The sequence below is a fragment of the Macrobrachium rosenbergii genome, chromosome 56 (assembly GCF_040412425.1).
Source record: "Macrobrachium rosenbergii isolate ZJJX-2024 chromosome 56, ASM4041242v1, whole genome shotgun sequence".
Taxonomy (NCBI): Eukaryota; Metazoa; Arthropoda; class Malacostraca; order Decapoda; family Palaemonidae; genus Macrobrachium; species Macrobrachium rosenbergii.
Window position 1 is genome coordinate 42,084,584 of NC_089796.1, and position 22,500 is coordinate 42,107,083.

At 40.3% G+C, this 22,500-nt stretch overlaps 1 protein-coding gene across 1 annotated transcript in view; it reads left to right on the forward strand.

The window, feature by feature from the left end:
* Positions 1 to 22,500, forward strand: part of LOC136836419 (uncharacterized) — a 471,898-nt gene that overhangs the window by 384,917 nt on the left and 64,481 nt on the right. Inside the window, exon 3 of the mRNA XM_067100638.1 lies at positions 1,779 to 4,881. Coding sequence (XP_066956739.1) covers positions 2,257 to 4,881 — 2,625 coding nt within the window. The 5' untranslated portion in view covers positions 1,779 to 2,256. The remainder of the gene's footprint in view (positions 1 to 1,778; positions 4,882 to 22,500) is intronic.

Genomic DNA, 22,500 nt, shown 5'->3' on the forward strand with positions numbered 1-22,500 from the left:
TGCCAGACAGCTGTGAATTGGTTACAGATTTTTAAGTCATCTGAAATTGATACCTTTGTACAGGTAAAAAACTCATCCGCCACTTGCTGTGTAGTTTAGGTCGTCTAGTTTTGGCAACCCTCTCAACTGTGTTTCTCTTAGACTGCTCAAACAAGCATGTGCAATAGGCGTTTCTATGATTATAAATCCCACAAACGATGTCAAAACCATGAAGAACATCCTCTTCAATAAACTTTCAAAAGACTTTTGGCATTTACATTTTTGTATCAGATTTTAAAGTTTTACAATTTTAATTTTCTACTTTCATTGCCAAAACTCAATCTGAATATGAAAGGTGTCGATGATCACAGTGTTGCAAGAAACAAAGTTGGGAAATGAAATCTACAACCCTGGACTGAATTATTAATTTATATCTCTCATTTTGCTAGATCTCCAGAATGATGGTCAGCTCTTGGTAATGGATGACCTCGAATGAATAGATGAGTTTATATATATATATATATATATATATATATATATATATATATATATATATATATATATATATATATATATATATATATATGTGTGTGTGTGTGTGTGTGTATTATATATACGTACATACATACATACACAAAAATGAATTTTTGGCATTTATGACCTTTCATGGTTAGCTCCAGATTCCTAAACACATCAGTGGAGTTATTCCAGAGGCTTCAGCGGTTAATTGTACTCAAAATAATTTAAGGTTGCAACAATGAGTGTATGTATGTGTGTGTGTGTGTGTGTGTGTATCATTTTGTTGGATCCTCTCCAGTCCCAAGGTCAGCCCTTGGTAATGGGTAACCTCGAATTAATAGAGGCGTTTATTCAAAGGAGGATGATATATCAGTTGAAATAAGCTTTCTGTTCTTCGGTATCACTTCAGAGAGTAGTGTAAACAGAAAAACGTGAGGTGTCTATGCCAGTTTTATTAATGGTAATAACAGTAAAAATAACTACTCAGTGGAGCATGAACTGGACAACTGAACTAAAACTTACATTATCAATTCGAATGTTGTTACTGGGTATGCTTGAGGTGCTATGTAAAGAGAATTTTTTTATTGTAACTAATGTTGTTTTATATAAAAAAATATTATTCATACTAAAAGCTGCATTACAGTATGGATTTTGTGAAGACATGTTGGGTTGCAAGTTTTATGGTTATTCATATGGTTCTCTTGGACTTATATGATTAGAAGCTCTTTTAATGTGGAAATATTTTTTTGGGAAAGTTGTGATATTAAGAGTGAAGTATATGTGGAATTTTCTGCATTAATTGTTAAAATGAAGTGTATTTTCCAGGTACAGGTTAAAGATTAATTTTCTAATGCACTTTCAAGTGGTTTAGTACATATGCTATTTTACTGCTATAGTATTGAATGTCAGGCAGTTAGCACCTATTGTTGATGTTCTAAATTATGTAATACATCAGTCCATAGTTGAAATTAAAAAGAAAGTAGATTAGGTAAAGATGGAAAATATTATATATAATTCAGCGATCTTGGTTGTAGGTAATGGGAAGTGATTTAATAATCTAATTTGTTGATGAAATAGGTAATGGGAATTGATTTAATAATTAACTTGTTGATGAAATATAACTTATGCAGAATAATAATTAGGTCAGCTTTTGTTTTTAAGGAGTATAGTACTGTATTAGTTCAATGCTTTCAGTGTTGGGGAACTAATCATAGGATTATATCAGCAAGTTAAAACACTTCTGGGATGAAAATGAAAGCAGAGTATTTCTTCTTTTTCAGGGAAAAGTGTGATGGCCGGCCTCCCTGTCATTAAATGTACCCCTCTCTTGCTGCAGAAGCAAGGGCCTCAGGGGTGGTGCAGCCACACCCCAGGCGGCATAGTGTATCATAACTTTGATGACTGTCACTGTCTGGATTCATCGTCGTGTGGAGAAACGATAGGTGGCCGTTTGTTCAAGAGCAATGTCAATCAAGAAACCACTGATGCTGTGATATCAATCATTCCCGCTAGAGCTTATTTTAATTTATGTCATCATGTTTCATGTGTGGTTGTAAAGCACAGAAAAAGAAAACCTTTACTTAGATACTATGTAATAACAAAAGTTGTTTAAGGACAGAGAAAATTTATGCAAAGGTGTACAATTTATTGTGCCTCAATCCATGTAACCAAAAATTATAAATGTTGTTGTTGTTATATTGCTGAATGAAATCAGTCACTTGTGATAAATATATTTTAGTATAAGTGTATAAAGTGAGCATGTCATCTGCAATACAAGTGAAACAAAATCCCCCAGCTTGCTCACAACCCCTCTTAAGTTGCCTAGAGGGAGGGGCGAATGAGGGTCATGATTACTCTGCAGACTCAGGTGTTAGTGAGCAGGATGGTGAACCTCCATCACCATTTACAGAAGTTTACTCTCTGCTTACCGAAACACCAGGTGTTCTAAAGGAGAAGGATAATACCCATGGAAAGCATCCTGCTGATAATGGCAGACAGGTTCCAATTAGTACTGGCCAGAGTGAAAGCAGTAATGGCCATACCCAACTAGAAAAATGTTGCTCTCGAGAAGAATTACTGAGTGAACTTAGAGAAGTGGTGAGAGAAGTGCCAAATGAGTGTGATATGAAAACAGATAGTGATAGACAAACACAAAGAAAAAACAGTTCTTCATGCAGTGGTCATAAATCCCAAGATTGTAGTATCTGCAATACAAATAAGGTCAGTGCCAATGATGATAATAAATCAAGTAAAAGCGAGAGTGTCATGACTGACATGAGTACACAAACAAGCCCTAGTCAAGAGGCTATAACAACTTTGAACAAAAGTAGTAAAACAGACAGAAGATTCGAGAAGAAAGGGCATTGTGTTTGTATATGCGAAAATAAGGGTAATGTTCCTTGTAATTACTGTAAGTTACAGTCTTCCTGTGATGATTCAAAAATTAGTGTTGTGAAAAGTATTATTTCTCATGATAATATAGTATGCAGTCTGGAGACCAGTGACAGTAAGCAAGCAAAAGACAAAGCTGATGGTCCCAATATGAGACAAAAACGTACCTCTGATTACTCATCACTTTCTTCTTGTGATTCTCCAAGCAACAGGACTAGTGATTCTGGTAACAGCCCTAGTAGTAGCAGCAGCAGCAGTTGTAGTACAGCAAGTGGCCAGAGCAAACGACTCAAAAGCTCAGCATTTACAAAAAAGGTGACTACAGTCCCAGGTGGTCTGAGCCCAATTGCATCATGTGGAGGAGAATCAAATACTGGTCTCACAGTGGATGTTTGTTTAGTTCCTGAAGACATTGCAAAGGAGGGTGGGGGCCGTAGTCCCTGTACCCCAACCAGTGGTTGCTTAAAAGCTGGTACGAGAAGTGCTAGTGGTGCACATGTCCAGTTTGAAACTCCATGTGATGACAATGAGGAAAGCCAAATGCTTCAAGACACGCTTGTGACATCTGATGGACGTGTGTCTTTGCATAAACCTGCTGGAGGAAGTGCCACACCTACACCAACAGATCACTTGTCTAGATTCTGGTCAAAACTAGTCTCGGATTCTTCTCCAGCTGAAGCAGTGAGCTCCAATCTCCATCGATCTAAGAAATACAGGAAAAGGCACATATCAGGTTCCAGTAGCATAAGTGTAGGTTCAAGTTCCAGTGATTCTGGTGAATCACATGCAACAGAATTTGAGAGAAAGGCACCAGATGGAGGTTGGGGGTGGGTAATTGTGGCTGCCTCATTCATGGTACACTGTATAGCTGATGGGGTCACAATGTCTTTTGGTGTTCTTTTTGTTGAACTGTTAAATTATTTTAGTGTAGGAAAATCTTTAACATCATGGGTAGGAAGCCTTTTCATGGCAATTCCTCTGTTAGCTGGACCACTTGCCTCCATCCTCACCGACCGCTATGGCTGTCGGACTGTTACAATCTGTGGTGCTGTAGTTGCCTGTTTTGGATTCTTCGTCAGTGCCTTTGTAAACACTTTCCCATTGTTGCTACTGACTGTAGGTATTGTTACAGGCCTGGGCCTAGCTGTGTGTTATGTTGCTGCCATTGTAATTGTTGCTTTTTATTTTGAACGAAAACGGTCTCTTGCAACTGGTATTGCTGTTGCAGGATCTGGAATTGGAACATTTTTATTTGCTCCTTTGATTCAGTATCTGGTAGATTACTGGGGGTGGAGGTTATGCCTAATTATATTGGCTGGAATATTTCTTAATATGGTGGTGTGTGGAGCTCTAATGCATGACTTGGAGTGGACTCCTAAGTATTCCTCCAATGCACGAGATAGTAATACTGCCGTCAGTAGTCGTCGTAGCTCAACATCACAATCTTCTGAAACTGGTGGGGGAAAAGGAGGAAGTGTGGGTACAACTCTTCCTTCTTTGGATGAACTCCGGCGTCTTGTTCAATCAGGAGAAATTATGATATCTCCTGATGACTCTCCAAATGAAAAGCTAAGAAACTCTGCATCATTGGTGCTACTCCCAACTTTTCTCAGTCGCTCACAGGTCTTACCTCCTGATGTTCTGCCCTGCTTATCATCACGCACTAATGCCTATGAAGTGGTGTCACATATGTATCCTCACCTACTCTCTCATTCAGTGTCAGGTCTTGTCAATCAAACTACAGAGCAAATACAGGTCCCAACTGAAAAACAGCAGCATGAGAAGTGTACTGATGAAAACCTGTCCAGATTCAAGGACACACTAACAGATAGCATAGTCTCTTCAACAGGCTTGCTAATAGAGAACAGTACCACGTCTCCGAATTCCCCCCAACAACCACCAACAACTGAAAATTTCTGTGACACTGAAACTACAACTCCAGGATCAACACAGGGAGATATATCTTTACTCAATGAAGATCATCGAAAGAAGGTAAGACATACTTTGCTAGATGTAATGTGCTTAATAGTAGGGAACTTAACTTTACATTGGGAACAGAATCATTCCTTATTGATTATTAGTTTTCCCGGGTATTGCGTTATGTTCTCAGTAATATACACTGATGAATTTCCATTTAGCAGTTCCTAACCTGAAGAATCTTTCTGCTCAATGACATTTGGAAATTCTTTAAATTTTGCCTCATTGATTGTGGTAATAAGAGAGAGAGAGAGAGAGAGAGAGAGAGAGAGAGAGAGAGAGAGAGAGAGAGAGAGAGAGAGAGAGAGAGAGAGAGAAACTAGATTTTTCGTTATGTAATCGATATTTGTAAATACAATTTCTTCTCAAATCTTCCCCAAATTAGATTGTTCCTCATGTAACATATAACAAATAAATACATATACATACATACCTGAATATATATATATATATATATATATATATATATATATATATATATATATATATATATATATATATATATATATATATATTATACTCTACTATACAAGGTCAAATTGGGTCATAACCTCCTTCCACATCTGTTATAAGATCGATGTCATAATTGACTTATATCTCAAAGAAGCCACGGTAGCAATGGCCAGCCTGCTCACTGGGTAAGCACACACACTCTCTCTCTTTCTCATAGCTCACTTGCTCGACTCCTCTCTCTCTTTCTCTCTCATAGCTCACTTGCTCGACTCCTCTCTCTCTCTCTCTCTCTCTCTCTCTCTCTCTCTCTCTCTCTCTCTCTCTCTCTCTCTCTCTCATTATCCAAGTCACTAACTGAACTAAGGAAGAACAGCAAAAACATGTCTACAACAATATAAATTATTCAGTAGTCTAACATGTCAAGTAGAATGGAATCAAAATAGGAATGAAATGGGGATATCTGCATCCCAGAATTGTTAGTCTAATTAACCAAATAAAGAATATAACATAGTGCTATCAACGTCCACCAGCTGAGTCTTTACAACAAAAGAGTCAAATAAGTCAAGCACGACCGTAGTCATGATAAGTCACATTCCCCTCCATTTATGTTGACCTCTATTCAATACATCTGAGGAAACAAAGGGGAAAAAACAACTTTTAAAAATAGGCACAAAAAAATAGATGTGGGATGTTTCCTGCGTTACCAACTCCTAAAAAAAGCACACAATTAAACATGGTAAAATCAGAAATCAATAAAAATCAAAGAGACATAGCAGATAAAAATAAATGGGGAAAAAGACATTCAAGTGTGTTAAACGAAGTTATTAAAACCCATTCAGGTCTTTTGAAAATAAAATTTCAGCTCACCTCACAGGCAGTACAAAGTCTTCCAGGAAAGCAGATCTGAGCACAAGGGAATCTCATCCTGAAATGTCTAAACTGTACTCAAACTGAATTATTCACACCCATGAAAGTGAACGAACGAATGCTCTACCGGAACTTGACGACTTCTGGTGACATAGCCAGCGCGTCACCCAGGGCACTATGCCCTTTGTCTCCATGAGAAGCCAGACTGACTCCAGGCCATCATCAGCACTGGCTTGCTGAATATGTAGGCACTGTTTTCATTTACCTTTCCCCAGAATATCTAAGAAAAATGGTTAGCTAAAAAAAAATGAAATATCTAACATAATAGTTCTAATGTTTTTCAGTAGCTCGGCCACCAATTGTGCCGCCCTCAGCATGAGAGAAGCAATGAGTTCTATTCCTCCGACTCATGCACCAGCTGAAGAGCAACACATGAGGCTGGCTTCTCTTTGGCCGAGTGTTTATTTGCACAATGTTTCTTTGCGCATTTGTCCCCGAACACTACCTACACACAACATGACAACTAACACCACAATCAACAACAAAATCGGTGAGAGAATGTAGTGCTCTGGAACAAAGAAGATGTCATCTTCAGGCAGTGGGGGAAGTGGCGGAATCATGGCTATGTCCACCCCTTGGAGAAGGCACAGGTATAACGCCGTGTTCCCCATGAAGGTGACGCATGAAGACATGAGTGTTTGGGTTGTACACCATCCTGCTGAGCACTTGAAATTTCAGTGTGGTGATCCAACAAGCAGCATCGAAGAGGCAGGATTCTTTCAGCCAGAAAGTATCCGATGTAATTTGACATTGGGTGGAGATTTGGCAGCTTGCACCAAAAACTGCCGTGAGAGTCTTCGTAGAGGCCACTTGATACTCCAGCGGGAATGTTGCAAAGTCAGTCTGAAGGTGTCTGATTATGAACAAGTGACAGTTCACATCCTAACAAGTCGACGTTTCTAAGAGCAAAACTCCTACTTTCCCAAATGTATCTGTCTTGAACTGAAGTACACCCTGACTTATAATTAATAGCAGAGGACTGATACTAATCACTCAAAATATACATAGTCTCTCTTCCATCCTATGTCACCATCGAACCATCAAAACTACTAGGAAAAGGCTGGGTAATAAAACTGTGAAACAATTTCATGTCACTTTTCATATCACTAACAGGAACCTCCACAAGTAACCCTCTATCAGACAAGCGTACTTTCAAAATCCCATAATAACGATACAAATTCTCCCCAGTGAAAATTATTTGTGAACCATAAAGATATGCTGCATTTTTCAAAGTAGATTCCAGAGCCCCCAATGGTAAAATGTCCCCAAAAACATGCCACTTAGAAGCAGCTATAACTCCTTGAACCTGAGTTTTAATCACCATTAATAAAGACTCCTCTTTCTGAACATTAAGTAAGGTAGTTTGACAAGAGGAAAAACCAATCGAAAACATCTACGTCTCCCCGAACACCATCAACAGTAACCAGTAACCCATTCAAAGATGTCCTCAATTTCTCAAAACCCTCATGCAATTTGCTATTACTGTCTCATAATGCCGTTAAAGATTTACCCTGTATAGCTAATTCCGTCCCCACTTGTTCAACCCCTCACTAAGCTTGCAGCCGACACCCTAGCTAAAGTCCCTATAATTACAAAAAATCACCTTTATTAAAAACCAAATATATTATATAACCATAAAACCAAAAACACATCTGCGAAATGTAATCACCTAAAATTACAAAACCATAAGTCACCAAAACTGTATATAAGACCATAATGTCCCTTATGAAAGAAACTAACCATAGCACTTCTACTTTGGCGGAGACAGCCACCCTAAAGGCTACGAGCAAACAGAACTTCAGCATCTAAAAAAAACAAAGAAAAGATACCTATAAATAACCAGACCCACCCCCAAAAAAACACGGCTACAACCCTAATCACAGAACCCACAAAACTCTACAGCATCCTTGTGCCTCATTTAACACCTTGCCAAAATTCCAACACCTGATTACACCGAACTGCAGCACTTGCGGAGAAAAGACAAAAAAAAAAACAAAAAAAAACAAGCAAACAAAACGGACTAAAATCAGACAACTCTACGGACAACTCAAGATCCCTAGCAAGGCACGCATATCTCTCCTTAGCAGTAGAGACCAACGATCTAACTGCATCATCACAACAAGATGTTATAGACAACAAATCGAATGCGCCTCGCGCTGGATAACCAAACACTGCCTCAGCGGGAGACATCACAATAGTATCGCTAACCATAGTATTAATGCTATGCTGAACCTGTGTGATATACCTATCCCAATTCACATCATTACCCCCTACAGTGAATCTGAGAGCCTCAGTTATCTTCTTATTGGCCTACTCACATAACCCATTGGCTTTTGGTCTATACGGAATAATAGTTACTTTCTGAATTCCAATAACCTCTGCAAGACACTCTTACATCTTATTCACAGATCCTCTCCCATTATGTGTAATAAGGACCTCAGGAATCCCACAATGACAAATAAACCCCTTGAAAAACGCAACTGCTACCTCCTCCGCTGTCTTATGCTACAAAGGGAAAATCTTTACAAACCTAGTTAATTCATCCACAATAACCAGCAAATGTCTGTGCCCATAACTAGACTCACAGAAATTGGAAAGTATGTCCATATGGACACGTTGGAAAGGTCTACTGGGGATAGGAAACGAACCCAATTTACAGGAAGTAACCCTCGCTTGCTTGCATGCATTGCAAACTGAACATCCCCTCACAAAATCCTCCACTGATGCGAGAATGTTCTTCCAAAAAAACTTCCCCCATACATTATGATACATCTTCTTAATACCCAAATGTGGACTACCAAACCTACAATGAACAATATAAAAAACCGTATGTACTAGACTCTTTGAGACACCTATTTTTGTTGTATCTCCTTTATCCTCACTGCTCCTCAGCTTATATTTAATTTTCATAACTAACAAATTACCCTCCAACTCTAGATCTGCAAAGGCAACCTATAACCCTTTTTACCTAATTCCTCTCTAAAAAATGCCTTTGTGTCTGCCAAAATTATTTCATCCTCATCCTGTTTAGCCTCCACTAAACTAATGTCCCAGTCTATGCAATCCCCAGACACATAACAAACATGGAAACCATCTGAATCGTGAAAACTCCTACTAAGGGCATCAGCTACATCATGTCTACCTTCTATATAGCTAAGCTTGGAGTCAAAATTCCTAATTGTCAAAAACCATCTAGCTCTCTTAGGAGAAAGATCCGGCTTATTAAAAAGATCCAACAATGGCTTATGATCTGTAAGAACCTCAAATTTGTTGCCCAATGATGACGTCTTAAAATGAACTAAACTAGACACTACCACGGACACCTCTTTGTCTGTTGTGCACATGGACATCTCATTACTCCCTCGTGTTTAAAACTTCCTACTGTAGAATGCGATAGGATGCATTTTACCCTCAGATTTCTGCATAAGGCACGTTCCTATGCCATCGTGACTGGCATCTGTCACCAACGTGAAAAGTTGCTCGATATCTAGAAACTTCAGCACCGGGGGACTCATTAAGGCCTCTTTAATATTCTGAGAGACCAACTGTTGCCCCTCACCCAACACAAACTGCACATCATCCCTCAACATGGCTGTAAAAGGTGACGATATGGTGGAAAATCCTTTCACAAACCTATGGAAAAATCCCACCATGCCCAAGAAAGAATGAATCTGCTCCTTATTTTTAGGAGTAGGAAAATCCATGGTCACCTTTTACCCTACACTCTTCTTAGAAATAACTTGACCCAAATACTCTATCTGCTTCTTCAAGAAATCACACTTTGCTCATTTAATTTTCAAACCCACTAACCTAAGCCTCCTAAGAACCTCCCTAAGTACCTCTAAATGTTCCTCTACAGAATCAGTGGTAATCAAGATACTGTTCAAATAGACATAAATGGGCTTCCCTAACAATCCATGCAAAACTGTATTTACTAATCACGTAAAAGTCATAGGGCTACCTGACAAACCAAACATCATCCTCGTAAACTCATAATGTCCCTTCGGCAAAGAAAAAGGAGTATACTTGCGACTCTCCTCACTAAGAGGAACTACAAAAACCCATGCATCTGATCAATTGAAGAGTAGATATTTTTACCCCCAATTTCTACAAACAAATCTGGCAAACACGCCACTGGATAGTGGTCCAGGATCACCTTATCATTCAACTTACAAAAATCCACACGCACACACACGTACTAAGCCATCCTTCTTAGGCACTGCTAGCAATTGAAAATTAAAAGGTGAGGAACTGGGCCTAATTATACCTTCCTCTTCCCACTTATTGACCTCTTGCTCTACCTGTTCCCTGATCTTAAAAGGAATCCTAAACGAAGGGACAAAAATAGGCTTAGTGTCATCCTCTAAATGAACCCCAGCCTATCCCCTTTAAGAGTGACAATATCTTCAAACTCAGCCAAAATAGCTTCCACCCCCTCTATATATACTCTTTATAATCAGCATTAGCTAAATGATCCCTAAAAACCTGTCTTCTCACCTGTACTTCTGACTCTGGAAATTCATTGTTGTCCCCCACAATAGCAACCGAATTACTGTCATCAACCCAACCTTCAAAACCTACCACATATGTATCCTTCTGATATCTCCGAACTGAATCATTACAATTTAGTAATTCTACCCGAGTAACCCCTGTATTGGACACATTGCTTATAGAAACTGTAATCACTACACCCTTGAACTTCTCGCTACCCTCACTCACACACACCTGTCTGGGCGTTTTCATATCTTTCACTCAGACTTTCACCATAGCAACCATACCTGGGCCCAAAATTACATCTTTTGATAAAATACGGTTATATCACTTCTTCCCCTCAGAAACATATTCAGTATCAACCTATAACCCGTTATCAACACCTGATCCCCTATTATGATCCCCTTTAATCTCATCAATTTCCTCATACGGGACAAAAGCCCCAGGTACCCCAACAGTTATACCGCCTACCGCCGTATGAACCGAGATTCTGTTTCTCTGGCATGCTGGATGACCCAGTAACAACAATGTATTGCCCCTCATAAAGCCAAAAATGGTTCTATAAAAACTTTACTTCCCAAGGACCAACAAACATCCATGCAACCCAAAACACTCAGCCTATTTTCTTGAACATCACATACTGTCTCTTAGTAGGCCTCAAACACCGATCGGAAAACATCGATCGATATGAATCATAATTCATCAGATTAACAGACGCACCAGTATCAATAAATACCGAGACCTCGACACCATGCACAGACCCTTTCACAATTGGCTTTCTATATCACAAGAAACACCCGTCACCTTTTCCCCTTTTGCTGTTCAGCCTTCCAGATATTCTGCTGGTCCCTAGAAACCCTCGAAAAACCCCCTCGAGGAGTTCTTCTATTAGAAATGCCAGAACCCTGAGGCGCACTCCTAAATACATCCCGTTTAAGCTCACCTTGCAAAACATTTTGGTGTGATCCTGACTGTTACAGTTAAAACAACGGACCTGTGACATTGAACCCATAAAACTCCTACTATCCTCTTTCTTGGCGCACAACCTCGTAGAAGGGAAACTAGAATCACCTCGTGGCAGGTGCACTGGAATAGCTCAGGAAGCCTTCGGCATCCCATTTATGAAAGTTCTACCCACCACAGGGCATTTCAATAGGTGTTTACGAACCTGCGAGAAAAGCAAGGCTTCATCAGACCCCTTTTCTATCCTTTCATCAAAACTATCTGCTATGACATCAGGAACAGCATTGAGCACCCATGCGAATTGAAGCAATTTCTGTATGTTATCCATGGAAATATTGTTACCCTTTACCCGACTAGATGCTCTTAATTTCTGCAAAAAATCTCTCACACCATCAAAGCATCTGGCACTAAACTTAGCCAAAGAATCCTGGACCTTGCAAATCTTAAAGAGTGACCTAAAGTCTCGAACTAAAGTCCCGAACTGCATCTACGGCTTTAGCCGTCCTATATGTTGACCTCAGAAACTTCTTGAGATTGTCCAGTGTCTTACAATGAAGAAGAAAGAACATTAGTGCATCCAACATAGAAGCAGAAGACGAATTTTACGACCGAATTCAAGAGGATACGCAGTTTCACTCAGCGAGAGAGAGAGAGAGAGAGAGAGAGAGAGAGAGAGAGAGAGAGAGAGAGAGAGAGAAAAGAGAAGAGGCCCCAGCAACCCCAACGTAAGAAGTTACACGTTATCCTCTGCAATTCGCGAGAGAGAGAGAGAGAGAGAGAGAGAGAGAGAGAGAGAGAGAGAGAGAGAGAGAGAGAGAGAAGGAGAAGAGGCCCCAGCAACCCCAACGTAAGAAGTTACACGTTATCCTGACGTCTCCATCCCAGTAAGGCAGCCAAGAAAATCGTACGACCACAGAAAGGCGCCCAGATTCGATGATGTGAATACTTCTGTTTGACATTTTCAAAACACAAAAGACTTTTGTACTTTGAGATTCATTAAATATTTAAATTCTTTGGCATCAAATTTTCTTGTTTTACCAATCAGTACTAATCAGTTACTAAGACTTTTCCAATATTTGTATTTACTAACCTGTATTGTATTTTATCTTATTTTGTTTGATTGTAATTAAGGGAGATGTTTAGATTTTTGTGTAAATTTTAAGTGATTTTTCAATTTACTTTAATTCAAGGGAAGTATTTATGATTTTTTTATGAATTTTGAGACCTGTTTGTCTTTAATTTTTTTTTTCTGATATTACTGCCATAACTTAATCTCAATTCAGTTATGTTTGATGTTTAAGATTTTACTTGCCATTAATGTGTAAATGCACAAAAAGAAATCGGCACGTAATAAGAAAGTAAGAACTCCCGTTCATACGAGAAGCCAAACGAAACAATTGAAAATGGCTGCTCCTACTCCTTCAGCTCCATCAAACACAACATCCACGGTTGCTAAAATATTACACGCGAGTGACCATATTATTAAGTTTTGGGAAGGAAAGGAGATCACGATGCTTGTAATCTAGAAACATGGATTGAGCAAGTAGAAACCCATTTGAATAACGTAGCTGGAACAGATACAGACAAATTAAATAAAGCCAAATCCTATCTAGATTTGTCGTCAGGAGATATAGGATGTTATGTTCATTCTAGTGCCTATAGAAGAATTAAGAACTGGGAAGAACTAAAGCAATACCTGAGGAGAATATATTCCACAGTAGGCGAAACAGATCCTGTTATTGTCTCGCAAAGTTAGTTCAAGGATGGGGAGTAAACAAAAGAAACTACCTCAGAATGAATCCTCAGTTATTTAGCCATTTCAAGGAATGGAGCCATTTGGTTGCAGACACTCCATGGTCAACGACTCTAGGAGGTCAAAAGGTAATAACAATTGAGAACTGCCATAATCTGTTTAGGTTAGCTTTGCTGTTGGGAAGCCTACCCTCAAAGGCTATTGAAAAGATGAATCGTACTTGGTGTTTAGAAGACGAAGTCATTGAAATCGAAAATGAAGTAGGTAGAAATCCTGAAGGGAATGATCTATACAGACCTTTAGTTACTGTAGGACAAGAGAGAGGGGAACCTAGTCATCAGAATAGGAGATCTAGGACACCAGCTAGAAATCACAATAGGAATCCAGGTAACACATATCAAGAAATACCTTCCACAGTTACATGTTACAACTGCCAAAAGCGAGGGCATTACGCAAGTGAATGCTATGGAACAGCTTATTGTCCTTAACATAAGAAAACAGGACATAGTGCCAGAGATTGTCAGAGTAGACCTAGACATAGATCACAGTCAGAAGGTAGAGGTAGAGATCGTAGTCAGTCTCCACAGATAAGAAGGTACAGAGATCAGAACAACGACCAAGCTGCAAGCCTACTGTAGTATACCAACCAGGCCAAGAGTTATCAGGCGACTCGACAGTAAATTTTTGTGTCACTGGTATCATGGACATTCCTACTTAGTAGAAGAAAAGACTAGAGCATCACCCTTAAGCCAAACTAAGTGTATTAGCAAAGTTAATGTAAGAAATGAATATAGCTATAGACCTGTATTTCCCGCCCATGTTGGTTTAGAAAAGCCTATAGCCGTATTCTTTGATACAGGAAGTCCCAAGAATATAATGTCTGAAAGGGTGTATGAGGCATATTTTTCTCAATTAAGCTTAAACCAGTAGTAGACTGCAAAATCACAGATGTTCAGGGAAACAGAATAGAACTAGTAGGACAAATTGATTTACCTTTTAAGTTAGAAGAATCCCACTTAAAGAAAAGGTTCTGCATTTGCACACCTATTGATTGGTTATCCAACTATGGCTAGACAAGGAATCGCAATTGACGCACCTAGAGAACAATTAGTGATTAGAAGGAAGCATCGGAATTGTAGAATACCACTGTGTAAAATGATTAGAAGAAACCAAGCTCAGAAAACCTCCCTACTGAAAAGTATCTTAAAAAAAGATAGCACAGACAAGGCATATCAAGTATGTAACATGAATGCACAACTTATTAGCAATAACCTAGATTCTAACCAGGAAACTTACCTGAAATTAAACAGGGAATTAAGACTTAAACCAGGAGAAAGCACCTGGATAGAATGCACAGTAAATCCATTATATGAAGGAAAAGTTCTAACCCTTACAGAAGGAGCACAAGTAAATGGAATACATTATTCCTCCAGCCTACTCGAAGTCAGACAAGGTAAAATAGCTTTACAAGTTATAAATAACAGAGGAAAAGTTAGTCTATCACAAGGTGCAGAGATAGGTTTAGCAGAAGTATATACTTTCCGTATTCAAGTAGCAGAAAAGGAAACAAATTAACAAAAACAAAAATTCAACTCATGAAACAGAATTGAGAAAAGCAAAGATATGGACTCACTTGAAAGACATCGAAGAAAGCTCTGCTAGAGAGAAACTCATTGATTTACCGAGTGAATACAGTGATATAGTCGCCACAGAGGGAGACACCCTTTCAATACAGGAGAGTAACCCATAGAATATATATATTCCACAGAATACTAAGTCAATCTACATAACTGCTTATAGAGTAGCACATTCCCAGGAAGAGATTATTGAAAGAGAAGTGCAATAGATGAAGAAGCAAGGGATAATAGAACCATCAAAATCTCTGTGGTCTTTTCCACTTTTGCTAGTTCCAAAGAAAGATAAAACAAACCGAGTAGTAGCAGATTTTAGAACGTTAAATAAGATAACTGAGAATGATCTTTATCCAATGCCATCCATGAGAGATCTTATCACCACCACTGCACTGGAGCCAAGAAATATTTCACCACAATAGATTTGTTGCAAGGATTTTTACAAATTCCTTTAGACGAAGAAAGTAAGCCTTTGAAAGCTTTTTCCACTAGTAATGGCAGATACTAATATGTGAGAATGCCCTTTGGTCTAAAGTCAAACCCAGTAACATTTGTTAGATTAATGGATAAGATGTTAGGTGATTTATTAGGCAAGGATGTACATTGTTATGTAGACGATTTGGTAATAGCAACAGATACAACTGAAGAACACATAAAACTAGTGAGAGAAGTCCTAAAAAAGGTTGAGGAGAGCAAATCTAAAGCTAAAGTTGAAAAGGTGCAATTTGCCCTAGAAGGAAAATAGACTACTTGGGATATACTTTAAGTGAAAAGGGTGTCAAAGTAAATGACTTAAAGACTAAGTCAGTCAAAGAGGATCCTACATATACACACACACACACACACACACACACACACACATATATATATATATATATATATATATATATATATATATATATATATATATATATATATATATATATATATATATATATATATATATATATATATATATATATATATATATATATATATATATATATATATATATATATATATATATATATATATATATATATATATATATATATATATATATATATATATATATATATATATATATATATATATATATATATATATATATATATATATATATATATATATATATATATATATATATATATATATATGTATATATATATATATATATATATATATATATATATATATATATATATATATATATATATATATATATATATATATATATATATATATGTTACGAGTGCATCTTGGCTGATCAATTTATTACTTAATTTACGTAATTTTTCACGGCCCTGCATGCCAAGAACACATGTAACCTGCCACTTGAAGCCACGAATTAACCTCAAAGACAGTCGTTAATTAACCAAAGGTCGCCAGTTAAGGGTAATTAACCTTAACAAAGAATATTCAAGGAATAAAGACTTTATGAGAAATGTCACCAACGCAACAGTTCTTCCAAACAATGGACCTAAGACACAAAGAGTGCATAGAGAATTAAAATGCCTTGTTTACCCTAAGTCCTAGTTACTTTTACTGGAATAAAGTGGATGAAGCTAACAATATAATAACTTGGCTTAATCTAGACTTCGTAAACACATATACCGTAAGTGGTGGCTGAAGGATGAAACAAAGGAAATTGGAAATACAGAAAAGTTATTAGTCAATCGATGAAGCTTAAACAAGAATCAGACTTACCTTGAACGTCGAGTCGTTTGCACATACAACGGACACTCGGAAGTCTTGATACTAGCAGTCTTCCCAATTCACTAATTAATATAGATGGAAGAGCACAAAGGGGGTAGGGGGACAAAGGACACCGTTCCGGCATGAACATGGTGTACTCTCTCGTTCACGGCCCGTCTCTCTCTGACCTCGCTCTGGTTCCCGGAAGGGTGACTGGCCGCACCTTTACACGACGCCCCAGACAATCCGACCTTGACAAAGACATCACCGAATGCATAGGGTAAAGGGAAAGACAGCTTAAGACCACCGTTACTAAAGATTATTGAGTGAAAACCCTCTCTGAGGTTTAGGTCCGTAATGCCACCGGCATATTTTTGTTTTTGAACTACACAGCCTATCCCTACCTATGCGAAGATGCCGTCTGTCTCTGCTATGATCGTTATTTTTGAATTGCCTGGCCTACCTGCGGGACAGACGTTCTCTGTCGAGGTCAATCTGACTAATATTACTACACATAAATACATCGAGGGTGAACAGCAGTAATATTTATAAAAGCTCCCCCCTCTTAAGAGGGCCTTCACTCCCTTTTCGGGCGTGAAGGTCTGTCCTAAGCAAGCTGTTCGCCTCTAGTAGGTTACTCTTCTTCCCCTGAGCAGATTAGTCCTGTGTAGCCTACCTAGCTACAGAACTACCTAACCCTAGACAGGATATGAGCTATAATCACTACTTTACCTAATTCTAACAGTACTGGAAGGTGCTTACGGTTATTATATGCTACCTCCTATAATCATGATGTTTTTTAGACCTAGCCTAGTGGTACAGTCTATGGTATTCCCTAGCCTAACCTATCCTAACCTGACCGTAGCACCAACATAAGAATGAATGTTCTAACTAAATTACAAAGTGGTTTATGTTTAATACAATTAATAATTACTAATTTATTCATGAGGGTTGCCTCATATGATAAATGGGTGCCTCACTGAGGTCTTAGGCCATGCGTGTCATGAGCATCGTGGCTCGTTTCACAATAGTTAAGATTATTGAAGATAGTTATGCTACTTACCTGATTACTGCGGCTCGGTGGTAAGGGGAAGGAACAAGGCTACTAATTTGATGTACCATACTTAAGGCGGTCTAGGCTATGTACAAGAAAAAAGAGATCACACTGGCTACCTCCTCTGGGCAAGGGGCCAGGATCACTCTAAGATGGTAGGGCACTGTGCCGAGAGGGCACTAATGCCTGAATGAGCTTATGGCTCAGCAACTACTGGGCTCTCTTCCTCCCCTTCTTCTTCTTCTTCGGGTTCCTCCAAGGCCTATCAGTATTAGGCTTAGGAGGTGATGAGGGCACCGACCCTGGGGACAGGCCAGAAGGGCTACTGGGCGCAAAGTCAGGGGCAACTTTAAAAGCTACAGGAGGGCTCCCTACTCCAGCTGCTGCGACAACCGGAGCAAGAGCGATCTCGACTTCTGCGTCCGAGGAGACCAGTTCCTGGTCTTCCAGAGACGGGGTAACATTTTGATCCTCCAGGGGTTCATCCTCTGGAGTCAGATTTGGCAAAGAAGAAGTCTTGGGTGCTGGAGGCTCTCTGGTTGCAATGATCAAAAGCATGGGGAATCCTGAATCTCCCGGGGGAGGATTCGCCTCATGATTTAGACCCGGCATAGGGGCCTTCTTAATTGGTAGCTCAACGTCCGTGGTGGACGGAGTGTGGCACTGCTCAGTGCTCACAAGTGGCACTGGCAGCAGTTGAGGGTCAGGCATGCCTGACAAGGGGTCCGGAGGTGCAATACCTCGTGGATGACTTGAATTTGGCTGCTTCAGAGATTCCTGCCCCAGCAGGAGATCGTGGCCTCTCCGAGAGTCTTGTTTGGGGGCGTCCGCTGGGCGTTGCTTACTTGGGCAGCCCTCCCAATTTGTGGAGTGGTCTGTCCACTTGCACGTCCTGCAGCGGTACTGCTCCTCCTGAATATCTCTTCGGGGAGAGGGAGGACCTCTTGGTGGGCCAGCCCTTCGCGACTGGAGAGGGCTAGGCCTAGAATAATTTGGTTTGTGCCCCTTCTGTGGACCACTTCGGTGGACGGAAGGTGGGGGTTTGTCTTTATCGAGTGTTACAGATGGGGCCTCCGTGGAGGAGGTAACGTGGCTGCGAAGTGGCGTTGGTAACGGGCTTCCCCAGAGAAGATCCCGACCCAACAAGAAGGCCACTCCGGGCCGAATTCCACCCACCACGCCAAGGCGGTGGGGTAGCATGCCCCAAGGTGTCGTAACCTGGAGCTGGACCGTGGGAATGGTAATGGTGTGGCCCTCTATCCACTTCATTTCCCACCGGGTTTTTTCGTCAACCATGGCACCGGCAGGCACTTGGGCCCTGGCGATTAGGCTAATGTCTGCCGCAGAGTCTACTGTGACTGGAAGGGTCACGGGCAGGCTAGTGCTCTGAAGAGGGGCCACCAAGATGAACTGGATTTCCAGTCTCTCGGGGTAAAGGATCCGGTGTGGACCGGCTGCAGAGAATGAAGTGCTAATTAGGTTGACAAATTTTGTGGTGGGGACATGATGTGGACAGGCCGGAGAACCAGCATTGTAGTGGCTGGCGGCACCACAGGATTTGCACGGGCCTCTTGGATGGGCTCGGTGGCCTGCAGTAACTGTTGGAGGAGAGGGCTGAGCGGCTGAATCGGGAGAGGAGTTCTGGCTGGTAGGGGTAGGCTGCTTATTAGTGCAGAGTTTGTATCGGCACTCAGCTTCAGCGTGCCCCATCTTCTTGCAATAGGTGCACGTAGTCTTGCTTGGCAGTCCATTCTTCGGGCGAGTGGAGTTCGAGAGGTAGGCCGGAGGAACGATTCACTTTTGAGAGGTGCTATGCGACTGATTAAAAGTTTCCCACGAATCGGCCATGCAACAGGCTTCCATAAGTGTGGGGGTCTGTTTATCGTTAAGATATACAGCAAGGGGCCCAGGCACACATTGGTAAAGGTCTTCTAGCATGGTCCGATTGAAAAGATCCTCAAACGTCGTGCAGGCCAAGGAGTCGAACCAGCGCGTACCGGACTGGGTCTTGTGACAAGCCCATTCTGTCCAAGACCAGCCGACTTCCTTGGCAAGACCTCAGAACCGCTGTCTCCATTTTTCTGGGGTTATTTCATAGGCCTTTGTAATGACTCTACGAACTTCCGCCATGTTGCCTCTCTGGCTCTTCTCCAGTGAGCGAAGCGCTACCTTCCCTTTTCCCTCCATATGCTTGGCTAGAATTAAGGCTCTCTCCATCTCCGTGGTGCTTTAGTTATCGAAAAGAGCCTCGATCTCCTCCAGCCATGCTTCTGGCTCATCCTCACTCCACTTGGGGACTAGGGAATTAATGCTTGAAATTGGAGCGTTTGTGTGCAGCAGGTGTAGGGCTGGAGGTTTGCTGTCTAGCCATAGCTTCGACATTCTCCATTTTCGCTCTTTCCAGCTCGAGCTCCTTCTCCTTGAAGGCTAACTCATGCTGTCTTCTTCTTTCTTCTTCTAGCTGCCTCTGCTCGGCTTCATACGCCCTCCGTTCTTCTTCATACTCCCTCTGTTCAAGTCTTTCTTCCTTCTCCCGCTTGGCCAAGTCGTCCACTTGCTCCTTCACCCAGGTGGTAAGTTCCGAGCCGGTGAGACCTGCTGCCGTCCCCAGCCCCAGGAAGGTTTTATAATTCTCTGCTGCCATGGTTCTGGTGGGGAAGGGCGTCTAACCGGGTCGACTGGGCGTACTTGGGCAGCGAGGAAGTGTCTCTTCAATGATGTGGCACCCTTTCAAAAGGTGGCACTGTAGTTTGGTGTGCCGTGTACAGGTCACACTGGTGGCACTCAGTATCCCTAGGCACTGGTGCAGGTTAGGTTCCAGAAGGACTTTCTCTTCTATTCCCTTTTGTTTTGTTTTATTTAATTTTCTATTTGGTTGCTTGGTGGCACTATGGTGCCAATGTGTTCCTAGGGACCCTTTACTGGAGTCCAACTAGGCTATATAGGAGGAAAGGCACTCTACCCCAGCAGAGTGTAACAGTTGAATGAGAGAGAAAGGGAAGGTAAAAGAGAGAGAGAGAGAGAGAAGTAAGCTATTCAACTGATGACAGTGCAGCAAATTATTGGCACTGTGGAATAAAGTGAATTTTTTTTTCTTTAAAGATCCTCGTGAGTGGCTGGTCCCAGTGCTAACCGCTCTTCTTTTGCTTCGGTATGGGTAGCAGGCGTCACTCGTGACCAACAATTTATCACTGTAAAAAGCTTAACTTGCCCTGATCTACTTGTGGGACAGAGGTGTTTCTTTTACTTCATTTAATTAAATTAATAGCCTCGGTGTCGGCCCTTCTTTCTTTGAAGAGGGTCACGTACACTCGATTAGGATATGACGGCTTACTTGAATGAAGAGAGAGAGAGAGAGAGAGAGAGAGAGAGAGAGAGAGAGAGAGAGAGAGAGAGAGAGAGAGAGAGAGAGAGAGAGAGATTCCCAATCAGCTAATTTTCTTGCTGCTTGAGACCAGTTTAAGTGAAGATTTTATAAGTGCACAATGGCATGGTTCATTAATAAATGCAGATACGTCGTCTGGGGCTTCCTTAAGGGATTGCTGTATTATCGTAACTTCCCAGGAGCCGATGCGACGTCACAAAAATTTAGTGTAAAATTATTATTATTTTTTTTTATATGATTTGCTTTACGTTGGGTATTTGTATAGGAACCTGTGTTGTATATTAATCCTAACTAGGCCTATCTTTCCCTGACTAAATTATATCTTTTTTTTTTTTTTTACCGAAGCCTGTCTAGCTCAAATATTTTGCGAGGTGTAACTACTACGCCAAAGAAGTAGTTCCAAAGTGGCTGAAAACAGAGTCTGGTCACCCACACAATGACAATAACAGGGTCTTAAGATGGCGGAAAAGGGATGGTCAGTTGGTTCCCCCCAAAATGTCCAACGAGTCCCGGTATTCCCAAACAATTTCAGACCACTTTAGCATACAATTAACTGTCCCGATTTCGGGTTTTTTTTTTTTAGCAAAATTACAAAATGTAATCAAATGCAGGCATCCAGATTTATTCTAAATATACCAATCATGAAAAGCGCTTTTACGTTACGGATGGGAATAATTTACTAAACAACTCTTGTTTTGTTATTGTATTTTCCTCGCAGAAATCATCCATTTAGGAGTGGCTCTCGCGAACAGTGAAATGGATCTGTGTGGTTCGGACGGGACCAAATTTACTTTACTGAAAAATGTATTTTATGGTAAAATTACTATTTCCATTCGTTTGCTATTTCAATGACACGGTGTTTGAATGATTCCGCTATATGAAAACAATAACGATCGGAATTGCCAACGCGATTACTAAATTACTTTGAAATGAAATGGACTCTGTGAATTTGGTCTTTAGATACGCAGTGGTTGAAAGATTTGACTCGAACACTCGGTCAACGCGGTAAAATGCCCTTTCTTAAAATGTTACAAATTATGACTCGCTCTCCTTTCAATGCACACTTTCTATACCTATTATAACGCTAATTTATTCAATTATGCCTGGCTCCTTGTTTGGAAGAGTAAAATGAAATTCAATATCTGACTTTTATCTTTGGAATTAATTGTAATTAATTTCCTTTTCTCCAGATTCTTTCTCTAAAATTTACTTAGATCCTATGCAAGCTCGCCAATGTTACGAGTGCGTCTTGGCTGATCAGTTTATTACTTGATTTATGTAATTTTTCACGGCCCTGCATGCC